The sequence below is a fragment of the Chaetodon trifascialis genome, chromosome 1 (genome assembly GCF_039877785.1).
Source record: "Chaetodon trifascialis isolate fChaTrf1 chromosome 1, fChaTrf1.hap1, whole genome shotgun sequence".
NCBI lineage: Eukaryota > Metazoa > Chordata > Actinopteri > Chaetodontiformes > Chaetodontidae > Chaetodon > Chaetodon trifascialis.
Genome location: NC_092056.1, coordinates 33,560,930 through 33,576,215, shown reverse-complemented (window position 1 = coordinate 33,576,215; position 15,286 = coordinate 33,560,930). Strand labels below are relative to the sequence as shown.

The 15,286-nt window shown below is 41.2% G+C and overlaps 1 protein-coding gene across 1 annotated transcript in view; it reads right to left on the bottom strand.

Annotated features, from left to right (window-relative positions):
• Positions 1–7,436, bottom strand: part of ano1a (anoctamin 1, calcium activated chloride channel a) — a 109,020-nt gene extending 101,584 nt beyond the window's left edge. Inside the window, exons 1-2 of the mRNA XM_070963705.1 lie at positions 6,866–7,436; positions 2,223–2,377 (exon numbers count right to left, since the gene is read on the bottom strand). Coding sequence (XP_070819806.1) covers positions 2,223–2,377; positions 6,866–6,935 — 225 coding nt within the window. The 5' untranslated portion in view covers positions 6,936–7,436. The remainder of the gene's footprint in view (positions 1–2,222; positions 2,378–6,865) is intronic.
• Between the last annotated feature and the right edge of the window lie 7,850 nt (positions 7,437–15,286).

Sequence of the window (15,286 nt, the reverse complement as noted above, 5' to 3'; positions counted from 1 at the left end):
GTTGTTTGGTTGATTCCACTCTACAACACTTTTGTGTTGGGAGGTGCATTGAAAGGTGAAGCTTTTAGGGGCCAATAGTCAGGGTATAAAAATAACAATGCTGTCGGATTATATTACTTTTCACTGGTCGCTGATGAGCCTGTGCGTATGACGCTGTCATAAAACAGCAATCTCACATTCAGAACTGAACTGTGCGCAATTTTCCTGAGCAGCAGAGCATGTTTGGAATCATTCCTAGCACCATGTTACCATGATAAATGAAAATATCTAATAATATGTACCTATTACCATGGTAACTGTGTGGTGCCTAATCATAAAACATAGTCACAACACAGAGGTGACATATTGCAATTAGAGTCTGTATGTTGACCTAACTGTACATACTCCTGACCTTATGTCAGTCATAGTAACACAACAAAGCTTCTCTGGATCTAACCTAATTTAGCCTCATAAGTGTAACATAGCTGTCATCGTTAACAAGCTTTCACAAATGCTGGCAGACTAGTGTCATTGTACATGAACAAAATATTCATTTATCGTCAGTTGCAGTAAACACAACAGATGCTCCTGTCCATAACTCTTCTACAGTCACACAGCTTCACGAACTTAACCATAATAAACAGCAGAGTTATGATTACTTACGACAGTTCCAAGCACACAGCCGGAGAGGCTGTTGTAGGAGAGATGCTAGCTCAGCGACAACACAGATACACACATAGAAACTCTTCTCAAATGGGCATAAATGTGTTTGTAATGACTGTCAAAGCAACGGACACTGGTTACCTATCCATACCTACACTGAGTGGTTACCATCAGTCAGACTCGCCCGAGCTTTCACCACCCATGCATTGTCACAGATTGAATAGCCACAATTAACTTCTTTTAATATGTGTGTGTGTGTGTGTGTGTGTGTGTGTGTGTGTGTGTGTGTGTGTGTGTGTACACTCACTGGCTAATTTATTAGGTACACCTTGCTTCTTGCTCATACTGGGTAGGACCCCCTTTTGCCTTCAGAACTCCCCTAATATTTTGTGGGATACTTTCAACAAGGTGTTGGTACTCCTCAGAGATTTTGGTCCATATTGACACGATAGCATCACGTCTTTAGCATCTTAAATTGAGGTGATTTGAGCTTTGTGACTTGGTGCATTATCCTGCTGGAATTAGGGGTTAGGTTTAGGGATGTTTAAAAGATGCTCAATTGTTACTAAGGGGCCCAAAGTGTGCCATAAAAAAAAAAAAAAATCCCTCACACCATTACACCACCAACACCAGTCTGCACCACTGACACAAGGCAGGATGGATCTATGCTTTCATGTTGTTTACACCAAATTCTGACCCTACCATCTGAATGTGGCAGCTGAAATTGAGACTCATCAAACCAGGCAACATTTTTGCAATCTTCTATTGTCCAATTTTGGGGAGCCTGTGCGAATTCTAGCCTCAGTTTCTGTTCTTAGCTGACAGGAGTGGCACCCAGTTTGGTCTTCTGCTGCTGTAGCCCATCTGCTTCAAGGTTCAATGTGCCTTGTGCGTTCAGAGATGGTATTCTGCATATTTTGGTTGTAATGAGTGGTTATTTGAGTTACTGTTGCCTTTCTGTCATCTCAAACCAGTCTGCCCATTCTCCTCTGACCTTTAACATCAACGAGGCATTTTCTTCCACTCAACTGTTGGTCACTGGATATTTTTCTTTTTTCAGACCATTCCCTATAAACCCAAGAGAAGGTTGTGCATGAAAATCCCAGTAGATCAGCAGTTTCTGAAATAATCAGACCAGTCTGTCTGGCACCAACAATCAAAGTCACTTAAATACACTTTTTTCCCTATTCTGATGCTCAGTTTGAACTTCAGCAAGTTGCCTTGACCATGTCTACATGCCTAGCTGCATTGAGTTGCTGCCATGTGATTGGCTGATTAACTTTTCATGTTAACAAGCAATTGAACAGGTGTACCTAATAAAGTAAGTGTATATAGAGGCATATTATTTGAACATTTGTCTCAGCTACATTCCAAGACAGGCCTGTCTTGGCTAAACACATTAGAAAGCATAGCCATGTAAATATTCAAATGTATCAAAATGAAAATTCAGTATTTCTAGAATACTTCACACCTATTTAGTTTTCTCTTGGTAAAATATTTCATGGATCAACCACCACTTCCCTCCACCTCATGCCATAACCCTGTAGTGATGGAGTGATAGTAGGGATGTAGCATCTTACTATTGACTCATTGGTCCTGGCTTTGGTGTTGACAAAGTCCACATCCAGGTTCTTCTCTTCATCAGGGACTGGTAGGTAGTTGTCGCTCCTCATCATCATGGCAGGCTGTTTCTGTTGCGCGCTGCCTGAGTGCTCACAAGCCAGGGGAGGAGAAGCTGGGAGAGGAATAGAGAGAAAAATTTGGTATTAGCCATGTGTGTTATCATCTTAGAGATGGTGCTGTCCTTGTGGAACTTAAAGTTGATAAAAATTCTGTTTCCACAAGATTTTTTCAATATTGTAATTTGGAATGGCTGTACTGAATGAGAAGAAAATAAATTCCTGCATATGTCAAGCCATACATGGATTCTGACTCAAATTCTCTACACATTCATTCATAGCAATACCCCCAGACTGTAAGAAGGTCCCATAAACTGAGACACACACTAAAACGACTTAATGTTTGTAGTCGCTTTGGGTCTGTTTCATTCACACTGTGCAGCAGAAGGAAAATTCTGAAGTACTGCTGTTGGTTCCATTTGCAGCTGAACATGAGTATTTGTTTCACTCAGGGAATGAAAAAAGATTATGATGATGCCTGTCCAAAGTAACCTGTCACAGCAAATCCACACTAAAACAGCTGTGCAGATATTATACTCAATTCTATAGCACTCTATACTAAATATGGTATAAACCTGCTGTACCATCAAAGTACAGCTGCTCGAAGAAAGCCTGAGATGTAGCTTCTATTTTCCTAAAGTACAGCTTTTCTGATTTTAATGGATTTACTAATGTGTCTATTCAAATTAAATTTACCTTCAGCCTTAGTATGCTGTGTTGCTGCAATACAAAGTTAAAAACAAAAAAACAAATATTGGATCAGATTGTTTGCATATACTTATTATTTAAAATAATCTGATCAGAATCATGACATCTCCACTTTTAATTGAGGTTTGTGACTTGCCAACAAGCAATTTTAATTTGTCAAACAGAGGCTCAGGACAGGGGCCCTGTGACCCTACTACTACTAATAATAATAATAATAATAGTAATAATAATAATAATTATAGTAATAATTATATGTAACATATCTCTTTTTAAAGCATCTGCCTTTTTTGATAGTATCTAGAATCTGCAGTCAGACAGGAGGCGAAGGTTGGTTTTTGTCCACTTACAGTGTGAGGATCCTCAGTTGAGGGTTTGCCTTGAATATTAACAGTATTTAACAGCTTATAGGGGAAATGTGATACAAGGCATGTCTATTATACTGTGTAAAGAAACAGCCCTTTCACACACCATGCATAGCAATACCACTAGGTACCAATCAGAAAAATACTTGAGATGGATTAAAAGGTCAGGTATCTTTATTCATCTTCATGGAAACAATTGGGTTCTTAAATCTAATCCCAGAGCACATTTTATCCCCAGAATCCTCGCAGACTTCCTATGATGGCAGTAGGTGGTTTCCAATTGGTCTGGAACACAGCTGCCACAGTCCTCACAAATATCTAAGAAGCTGCATCAGATAACACCAGTACTGATGTGTATCAGTTAATGCAAGAGCTGACTTTAAAATTCTCCTTCTCTTATAAGGCTTTAAATGGTCCAAATCCCTCATATATCCAGCTTTTTTTCCCATGTACTCCATCACATCCTTTATGTTTCCTTGATGCTGGTTAATATTCCTTGATTTAATAACAGGACACAACAGTGGTTCAGGAATTGTTTGGTTGATCAAACAAGTCACTAGTAGGACTAGATCCAGGAAATACAAAGCGACAGACATAGGCAAACACTGAGGGTATGAACAGTGGCGGAACCCAGCAGGGGCGTGGTGAGATGGCTTGTGTTGGTTGCAGACGGCACAGCCTTTTACAAATCCCTTGACATCTTTGTCTAGCATGGACCACCACAAGCATTGATGGAGAACATGGGTTCTCTGGATACTGGGGTGACAGGTAAGCTTGGAGGCACAAGCCCACTGGAGGATGTCGGACCACAGAGCAGGGGAACAAACAGACTATCCAGGGAGCATACGCTGGGGCCAGGTTGACCTTCCACAACAGACATTATCCTCTCCTCGATCTCCAAGGTGACTGGAGCTTCAGACAGGAGGAAAGTTGTCATGAGAAGATGGCGCAGGGGGAGCTTCTGGCCGGTGGCTGAGCACTGGGACAGGACCACTCCCACCCATATGCCTGGCGCATCCACATCCATGATGAATTGGCAGTGAGATTGGTAAGCCTGCACCTGGAGATCCACTCCGATGGCTAGTTCTATCACTCCATCAAACAATGACAGCAGCTCGTAGGAGACCAACTCATCCCTTATGTATTCAGCCAATCTGTGCAGAATGGCTGGGTTGCTTTTAGAGCCTTTTAGAGTGTCAGATGAATGCAAAAGTTTTCAAAGAACCCTAAAAGACTGTTTAATGGCAAATGTGGCATTTTTAAAGAAGCATAAATGCAAGTGTTATTTCTTTCTAGATGTATATCAAGGTATCACCAGGGTCTTGACCTCAAAGCTACGAGGCAAAGAGCTTGGTCTGTACCAGCTCTATATGGAAAGTGTCCTGAGACAACTTCTGTTGTGATTTGGCGCTATACAAATAAAATTGAATTGAATTGAGGTAAATACTGGCTCAGACAGGATGGCGCTTCAGGTGAAGCATGCAGTAAGCATGAGAGAATGTGTTTGCATGGAGGAAGGACTACCAGGATGGGTCAAAAGCGGAGAAGAATTTCACCAAGCATAGCATGTGTGTGCATGTGCTATGTGGTGTGACAAATAAAGGGATGTCTTTCTTTCTTTCTTTCTTTCTTTCTTTCTTTCTTTCTTTCTTTCTTTCTTTCTTTCACTGAATAAAGCACTTGATACTAGGCTAATGGTGCTCTGAGTTAGTTGAGTTAGCTTGCTATGCCTTGTTTTCACAAATATCTGTACATGTTTTAAGCAAAGTACAATGTTATAAAACAGCTATATTTTGTGGTTTGTAATATGCAGTTACAGGTATTCTGTAACAACATAAAGAATTGATATCATCTGTCAAATGCTTTGGCAGAGAGCCTGCATGTGGCACCAGGGGCCTTTCACCTCATGAGCTGTTTTCAATGTAAATCTTTGCCACTATGACTTGACCACCTGTTTGAAATCTGAACTGGGCTATATACAGAATAAGTCATTTTATTATCTATGTCCATTTAAATATGCACACTCTGTGGTTAGGAATTTTACATTTTTTCCAAAGATCATGGAATGATCAGTTTTTTAATTAGAGCAGAGATTGAATGGAAACTTCCCGTGAGGAGATATTATTTTCATGCAAAAAACCCCCAAACAAACAACGAATGCTCATTTGCTTATTGCCTTGAGAACTGGTAATGGGAACACAAAATGTTGCTTCAAAAGCCATGAATCTCAATACCTGCTGAAATATTCCATTGACCAGATGAAGTCAGTGTGAAATCTTAGGACACCCATCAATCACCCATCAATGTTGCCTGTTACAGAGGTTTGGTATACAGCGAGTGCATCTTAAGTAAATGGGGATCAAACAGGACGTAAATGCATGTGTTGACAAAGTTGACTCTAAGGGTAATGTGAGCTGACCGTCTGTTTACACAACTATCAACTCCAGTTTGCGCATATCGACTACAAATATTCATGTCACATGTGACAAAAGTGGTCATTATTTCATAGGAAAGAGGAGAGTGCTGCATAATTTTATGAATGCGCATTTGAGCACATAGTGCCTTCCTCAAGAAGACAGCCACAAATCATCTGATTGACATATATAGTGTATAGCATGAGATAATCAAATCAATGAGCTCACAGGGCGGTACAGGGTTGGGAAATATGGATAAATATTGTGATAATTGCTGAAGCATTATTTCCTTGTTGATTCACTTCAGAACTAAAGTTCATGTTCATCAATCATGTTGATTCACATGTCTGCAGCAATATTTTATATTAACAATGGATTAAATGACTATGTCTTATGTAAAAGGTGTCACTTGTTACTTAGAGATTAATTACTACCTAACCCCATGGTTCACTTAGGTCTATGGAGCATCTACAATCTTTCAGCAAATTGTTTTGGTTTTATGACACACAACTTCACATCCAGCTAAAACTCATTGTACACCCCTGGCCCAGCATAGACATCATCACAGACCAGCTGGTGAATAGAGTGGAGCATTTAGCAGCTATGGAGCCAGGAGTTGGTGTCGACCAAAAAATGGACTGACATTCATTGGATGGACATACCACTTTTATTAAAGTAATAATATGTCTAAACTTACAGGATGTTCTGCTGCCCCAAGTCGTCAATCAAACCAAAAAACAATAGAGCTCATGAAATCTGAATTTTATTGATTTTTGCTCGGTTAAAACAATACAGGAAATAATTTCGACATCAGCGTCTTCATGTAAAAACTAATGAGATTAACTTCAGGCACTGATGTGACGGTTCCAACCATGCAATCCTGCAGGGCACCCACGTGTGTTTTACACCTAAATCAACCCGGATTTTAAGGACAAATAGAAATTGCGTCCAAGCACATGCTACGCTTAATTTTCTGTCTTCATTTTAGCTCGCACAAATCATCACGAACATATTTAAATATCAAAATTTTGAAATAAATTTGCGAGAATAAAGCGCTTACCGGACTCCTCTGCACTGTCGTGCTCCTTTAAGCTCCCAACAGCCTCATCTCCAGCATCTTTTCGCTCCATTGGGTTTAAAAATGCGCTCGGAGTTCCTCCAGAGACCCAAACCAGACCAACAGTACAGTCGTTCACTGCAATAGCATCTATCCCTGCGTGTGCTCCGTGGCCTCACAGCCTCCTGTGCTGTTGCATGGAAACGCTGAGCAGAGCTATCGCTTACTCTTTTTTTTTTTTTTTTTTTTTCTTTTAAAGCTGATGAATTTACTGTCAAACTGTTTCGTGTCGAATTTTTCCAAAGGCAAATATTTGTCCAAATGGCACGACTGTCTACAGAGGGTATTTATCTCAATGAGAAGCTATTTCATGTCTAAAGAAATGCTGCCGACAAGACATCTGTCAGAATTAGACTATTCTATGCTAAAACACGTCTCATCAGTGTGTGAGAACGCTCTGTCTAAATAACATTATCCACTCATACACAACAGAGTGTTAACGCGCAGGGAAGCTTAGCGAAAATCGTGCCAAACGGTCTAGAATTACGTTGCATTCATATCCGCATTAAAACATGGAAATATGCGTTACCTGCCATACCTGGCCAAATTTCCAGTTCGTAAACTCACATTAATACCGCTCCGTTCATCTTAGTCATTCCCGCAAGAATTGTTGAGTGAATCCACATTTTGGGACACTCAAGTCTGCAATTTTCAAAAAGATAATGAGTACTTAACCGTTCTTATAAACTCATGGTAGGAGGCAGAAACTAATTGGTCTGATCAGAAGTTCATATGATATCATATGAAAAATGTTTTGAATTTTTCTGCCAAAGTTTGATTGGAACAGATTTTGTAACTTGAGAAACTGGTTAAAAATATTACTATTCTTCAAAATATAGATAATATTTTGATAGACTATTTTTCCATCTGGGTGACTTGAGTCTTTATTCTGGATTGTAGCGAGACCTTCAGAACAGCAGCAAGCTGGTGCGATGAAGCTTGTAAGCGTTCTTATTTCCTACGAGACTTGAATGCCTCATTGTTCTCCAGTTCGAGACAGCTGGTGCCGCCCACTCGCTCTAGGGTCTTCAAGTGGGCGCGAGGTGATCAGAGCGCACAAGCGAAAGATGTAGTGTTCTCGCGTAAACATAGAACACACAGGAAACAGCAAGGAGAGAATAAAGGACGCATAAATACATATTTTCAACGAATTTACATGGAGCAACACAAATTATTCGGCATAAAGCAATTTTCTAAGTTCTGATATTTTAAATGCCTTGCTTTAGTGAGCGGATCGTGTGGAGAACAATTATACATGTCTTAATATCGGTTTTACTACATGTCCCAAAATAACAATAATAGTAATCGGTTCCTTTCTCCTCATCTCCACATCTCACTGTCTGCATGCTGTCAGTTGCGAGGACGCGCTCCTGGCTGGGTGAGTGAAAGGTTGAGCACTTAACATTCATACTGCAAACTAGCCTTGCCCGGCATCTTCTGTAGCGCATGATATGTACATTATTCCCCACATACCGAACAACCGATGAAAAGACATGGCTCAATGTGATCGATGTGCAAACACATGGGGAAATCCTCCGAATTCAAAAAAGCGCTCAGGACAAGGAGTCAATCAATCAATCAGCTTCATGCCAGCATGTAGAAAACCACAAATGTTGCCTCTTTATTTCTCAACATTTGTAAAGTGCAGCAATAATAATAATAATAATAATAAGAAGAAGAAGAAGAAGAAGAAGAAGAAGAGATAGATAGATAGATAGATAGATAGATAGATAGATAGATAGATAGATAGATAGATAGATAGATAAGTAAAGCCATGTGTAGCATGTGAAATGAATATTACCTTTTCTGGGGAGTTGAAGAGAGGCCGTTTCAGTAGAAGGTAGAAAGGAATGAGTGCAGATCTTGACCAGGTAATACTTCCCACTCACCTGTGTACAGACGGGCGGAGGAGGAAGTGCTTCTGGCCTTGTCAGGTAAAGTCTCCCCTCCCACACAGCAGTTCTGGGAGAGCATGAAGTCATTGGTGGATTATGCAACGTGACAATGTAAATACATGAGACCGCTGATAGGCCAGGGGCCTAAAGGGAACATATTCTAAAATAAACCTATAATACACAACCCTTTAGAGCTAGACATGTGCGTGTGCACATTATTTTGGCAAGTGATCTGATATCTGCAGTTATTTCTTACCTTTAGGTACTGTTAATGAACCCAGGCAACACAATATCAGCCAAGCTGACAGGGAGTCTCCTTAAGTGAGACAAACAATCCCAAACAAGCATGTGTGGACTTGCAGTAGACTGCCAGGTCTTTTTCCAGTTCTAAAACATGCCCCACTTCTGAACTGGCTCAGAGGAAGGGAATGGGCTCCTAAAGTGCGAAATAATTCACAGGAGAGCATGCATTTTGAAGAACAGACAGAATTCATAATGGGAAATAATTTTGTCAACTGCAAGAATCGAGCATAAAGCATAGCCTGAGCAGATTCAGCCTGACCAAACCACTCAAACAACAATTAGGCTCCCTCTTACTATGTTTTCTCATCAACAACATTCCCTTTTTCAGTGTGGCTCTGTCTGCATGCTGTCATCTGAGGATAAAATATGAGACTTTTAGACATCTTCCTATTCTTATTCCTATTTAGACATCTTCCTTGCACTCCAATGTTTTTTCTTTAACCTGTGCTGCATCTTGAGTTATGAGCAAATAATAATGAAGTGCCATGCCCCCTTGCACCAATCTATATGGCACTTCAGATATTAATGTTCCTGCTAAGCCCTACCCCTTGCAAAGGTTTTTGGTTGATGGCAGGTATGTTTTTGACAATAATAATACTAAACAGACACATTTGCAACTAAAAGCTTCCAGCTAAAAAGCAATCCAGATATATTCAAGTATTCAGATATATTCAGATGTAAGTGTTTCAATGTGCAAAGGACAGAGTGTTAGAATAAGAATAAAAAAATAACAAAATAAATGCAAATTTAGGCCACAGGTAGGTCAATGTCAGCACGCCTGGCAAAGGCAGGTGACTCGTAAACTGACTTGTAAAATACTCCTGTATTGCTGCTTTATACAACCGGGCTGAATGAGTCTGTTACTTAAGATATTGTTTAATTTGGTTAACATGTTGTGTAGAGGTGGGAGATATTGTCCAGGATCACTAACTATCATTCAGTGTGACCACTTTTGATCCCATGACAGGCCAAGCTTACTTAATGTTTTTGTTAAGTTTGTTGGTGCCCTTTAATCTGATGCCTGCCCCCCAGCAGGTTGCTGAAACATGTGGAGCATCTTGTTACATACATTGAAGGACATGAACCTTCTCAGGACATAAAGCCAGCTCAGGCCCTTCTTGTAGATCTCTGAGTTGGTGGAGCATGCAAGGTTGTCTTCTAGTTGAACAACCAGGTAGTTATAAGACTTGACGATCTCCTTGTCACTCCCAATGATGCAGATTGGAGAAGGTGGGGGCCTTCTTCCAGAAATCCACCACAATCTTTTTTCTTGACCAGGTTCAGCTGCAGGTGGTTTTCCCCACACCACCTCACAAAGCAGTACAAGTGGTGAATAGGAAGGGAAACAGTACAGTTTCCTGTGGGCTCTAACGTGACTCGCCAGATGTTCAGACATAAAAACTGTGGCCTGCCCAGTAGTTTACTCTCCATGAGACCATGGGGGAATCCACCTTTATTTTCTCCAGTTTGTCCTTCAGCAGTCTGAGCTGGAAAGCACTGAAAGCATTCGGAAAGTGGAAGAACACGATCCACACTGTAATTGTGGGTCTGTCTAGGAAGTAGTAGGCCCTCTACGGTAGTCACTGTAGTCTGAGGTCTACTACTTGTCTCTCCATGACGTTCATCATGTGAGTGGTTCGTGCTATCAGCCAGTCGTCTTTAGGTACCGACACAGTGTGCTCCCATGGTGCAAACTCATGTTGAAATTTTGCTGTAGGACTCCACATAGTTGGTCAGCACTCACCTTCAACACAGGGGCTGATGCCATCCATTCTAGCAGCCTTGCCCTGGTGAAGTCCCTTCAAATCTCTCTTAACCTGGTTGGCTGTGATGTGAAGTACAGCCTGGTAGAGTCTGCAGTGTGTTTCAGTGTGGGGGTGTGAAAGAGGGCCTTGGGCCTCCTGTGATAGTGTTTACAGGGAATGGGTGTTGGAATGAAACAGTCCCGGGGGCGGAGTGATTGCAGCTCAGATGGATAGTGTCAGTTGAAGCCTTTGAGGAACTGGTTCAGCTTGTTTACCTGCTCTACATTTCCCTTAGCTGCTCCCCCATCTTTCCTCTAGAAGTCAGTGATCTCTCTCATTCTACTCCAGACATCCCTTGCCTTATTCCTCTGCAGTTTCTCATCCACCTTCCTTCTGTAGAAGTCCTCATTCTCCTCTGGTCTCTGTTTTAGTTCCCTTTGTACAAGTTTGAGCTCTACCCAGTCACCTGTCCTAAAGCCTGTCTTCTTTTAATAACGTATGGCATTCAGGTCACCAAGTGTATAACAAGTAGCAGAAGCTGTAACTGCATCAATTTTGACCACAACAATAGTAGCAGTATCAGTAGTAGCTAACATAGTGGTCAAGGGAGCAGTAGTACTAGTAGAATTATTAGCTGTAGCAGAAACAGCTGTAGCAGTAAAAGAGGATGTTACTGTGACAGCAATAGTAGCTTTAGCAGATAAAGCTTTGTTGTTCACAGTCTTTCTATAATTCACCACAGAAAGAGTGAATTTCGGAAAGTAACCAAAACTGACTGCCAATAGAAGTCTGTTGTCAGACCACAGCTTCAGAGTATTTTGTAGCCTGTTTGCATTGCTTACTTCTTCAAACAGTGAATATTTCCCAAAAGGGTGTCAGTGTGGACAAATAAAATGTATGCCTTCCCAGTGCTGCAAGTAAAGGGCAGAACATGTCATAGTCTTAGTGAAGGCAGTTGTGCATTTGCATCACCTTAGTCCACCTATTGTGTTTCTTACTAATACCGAGACTTTCATAGCCCTGGGTGTTGTTTTACATACCACACCCAAACCTTGGTGAAGACTCACCATACAAATCAAGAGGGGAAGACTTATTTTTGTTGTTGTTGCAAAATTGCTACGGCATGTCTTGTTACTTTTCCTCTGTGAGCGTGTACACCAACAATTTAAAAAACAAATTATATTTAGTTGATGCAGTTCATTTAAAAAAATGCAAGAATAGTTGAATTTGGCCCTGCAATCGGCTGGCGACCAGTTCAGGGTGTACCCCACCTCTCGCCTATTGTAGCTGGGATAGGCTCCAGCCCCCCGCAACCCCGAAAGGGATAGGCAGTATAGATAATGGATGGATGGATAGTTGAATTTAACTCTGAAATGATCATAAACCTACCGCTGTGTGTTGTTACAGCAGTCAAAGTGCTATACTTAGTTTATTCATCCATGTAAGGACTCTAAGGTTGATGTTCGAGTGTACACATCATCCCACATATGCATAATTTTAAGTAAAGTCTTTGGTCCTGTTGTCACTACAAGTATGTAAAGTATATTCCTTCCTATGAGTCACAGCTGTTAACATGTTAACTAATGCAGTGACTGCAGAAACTGAGAACAAGAGTTGTAGTATTCAAACAAGTTCTAGTAGAAGAAATGAAACAGTATATTACAGCAGGAGGCGGAAAGCAGTTTAAACAGTTTTAATGAACGATGAGCAAATAATGAGTTCAGGGGAGGCAGAGTCTGTTGTACTGAGCTGGAGTGCAGTTTGCTTCCTGTTTCTTTTTGGCAATCAACATTAGTTCCAGGTTGCAGGTTGCCCTTGTGCTGAGGTGATTAAGATGAATGCCATGTAATCACAACTTTTGCAGTTTAATCATTGTTGTTTTCATTTGCTTTTGCCAAAAACATCAGGAACAGTTTAAATAGCAGGGATCAAATTTTGCCACCAAACATCCAATTGCTAAAACTCAGTCTGAATCTTTAAGTACTCTAGCATCTTGCAGAATTATGGACACACGCAAAACACCCCCATTTATCTATAAGGCCATAACACACAGGACACACATGCACACACATAGTCAAAGAGTTTGTGGACTTTCACACTGATGGTGTGAGTTTCTCAGCATCTCTCCACCTTCCTCACCTATGTGTACTCTCACCACAGAACAAACTGTGCTCTTGACCTTTCATGCAAATGCCAAGGGGGGATATTTGGACAAGTAACAACAATAATGTGCTTCTGACTTCAACACATGTGATGCTGCCAGAATTTTACATTTTCAATGCTTTGATCCAATGCGACTTTCAGTGGAATGCCCTCATTTTTTCTACCACTGACCTCAGTGGTTTGGAGATGCTCAATTGTCAAACACAGAAAAATAAGATCATTGCATATGCTGGTTCTTAACACTTTGAAAACACACATGGGAATTGATACTTGCAGGAATTTAGAAATCTTGAGGGGGATACATCATTTTTAATATTCTCAGCCTGAATTATACCTTCAAGATCTTGCTTTACTTGCAAGCAAGTGATTTATTTTACTGTAAAAAGTCTGGCTTTGGCTTTACTGCACCTGTTTGTCACATGGTCAGAAAATACAGGTTTGTTCAAAGGAACCTGAAGTAGAACTGAGATTGGATGAGCAAATGAAATGGGAGAATTTTGAACGATTCTGTGAACCCCAAGTTTACATTCAGTGACAATGTGTTTTTTTTTTTTTTTTTGTTACATTTTTTCTTTGTCAGGGTTCAGACAGACAAACTGGGGACCCACAGAGCAGACCAGAGACTCACAGGTGAGAAGAGGCGGTTAATTAACAATGCAAGGTCAGTGCACGGTAGGCAGTCAGGAAAAGGCAACAGTACAAAATCACTAGGCAGATTGGGAGTCAAAAACAAAAGCGAGAGTCCAAAAAGGCAAAAGTACAAAGACGCTGGGCAAAAAGGCAACAAGGAACAAAACAGGTCGAAACACGAGGAAATAATGCTGGAAAGCTACTCACAAAGGATGCAGACAATCCGACAAAGACACACTGGGGAGAGCAGGTATATACACACGAGGGGCAGACACAGTGAGACACAGGTGAAGACAATGAACAATCACACAAGGGGAGTGAAGACACCTGACAAGAACACACAAAACAGGAACTGAAAAAAAAACCCTTCAAAATAAAACAGGAAATGACAGAATAGAACACAGACTAGGGCCTGACACTTTCATCAAACACCAGCATTTATCATCAACCTGTATTTTGGACCCTATCCTGACTAGGCTGCTTAAAGAAGTTTTACCCTTAATTGGCTCTTATTTACTAGTCCTGATGAATCTGTTATTATCAGTATGCTGTGTACCACAGTCGTTTGAAGTAGTTAATTAATAAAACAGCTTCTTAACAAGCCTAATCTTGATCCCACGGTTTTAGTGACCTATAGAATGATATATAACCTCCCCTTTCTCTCTAAAATCCTTGAGAAAGCAGTTGCCAATCAGTTGTGTGACTTTCTACACAACAGTAGTTTATTTGAGAATTTCCAGTCAGGATTTAGAGTGGATCGCAGCACAGGGACAGGACTGGTTAAAGTTACAAATGACCATTGCATCAGTCCAAATGATTCAATTCAATTCAATTCAATTTTATTTGTATAGCGCCAAATCACAACAGAAGTTGTCTCAGGACACTTTCCATATAGAGCTGGTACAGACCAAGCTCTTTTATCTACAAAGAAACCAACAATTCCCCCATGAGCAAGCACTTGGCGACAGTGGCGAGGAAAAACTTCCTTTTAACAGGCAGAAACCTCGAGCAGAACCAGACTCTGGGTGGGCGGCCATCTGCCTCGACCGGTTGGGTGAGAGAGGAAGAGCAAGAGAGAGAGAGTGAGACAGACAGACAGACAGACAGACAGACAGACAGACAGACAGACAGACAGACAGACAGACAGACAGACAGACAGAAAAGCAGTCAGAGAGAGAGAGAGAGAGAGACAGAGACAGAGACAGAGAGACAGACATGCAGTCACAGTAACAGTGACAGTGGATGTAATAACAGCAGTAGCAGTTGCAGTGGATGTCAGGCAGGGCCAAGGCAGGAGACGCAGCTGAAATCCACAATCCAGATTCAGCCACTGTCCATGGGAACCTGCAAGACGACAAAGCACAGAGACTCCGGGGAAGGAGCTAAGTTAGTAACACGCCGTGGTAGGACATGAGAGCGTGCGGATGGAGAGGGACAGAAGGACAGAGGAGCTCGGTGTATCTTTGGATGTCCCCCGACAGTCTAATCCTATAGCAGCATAACTAGGGGCTGGTCCAGGACAAACCTGAGCCAGCCCTAACTATAAGCTTTATCAAAAAGGAAAGTTTTAAGCCTACTCTTAAATGTAGAGACAGTGTCTGCCTCCCGGACAAAGACTGGAAGATGGT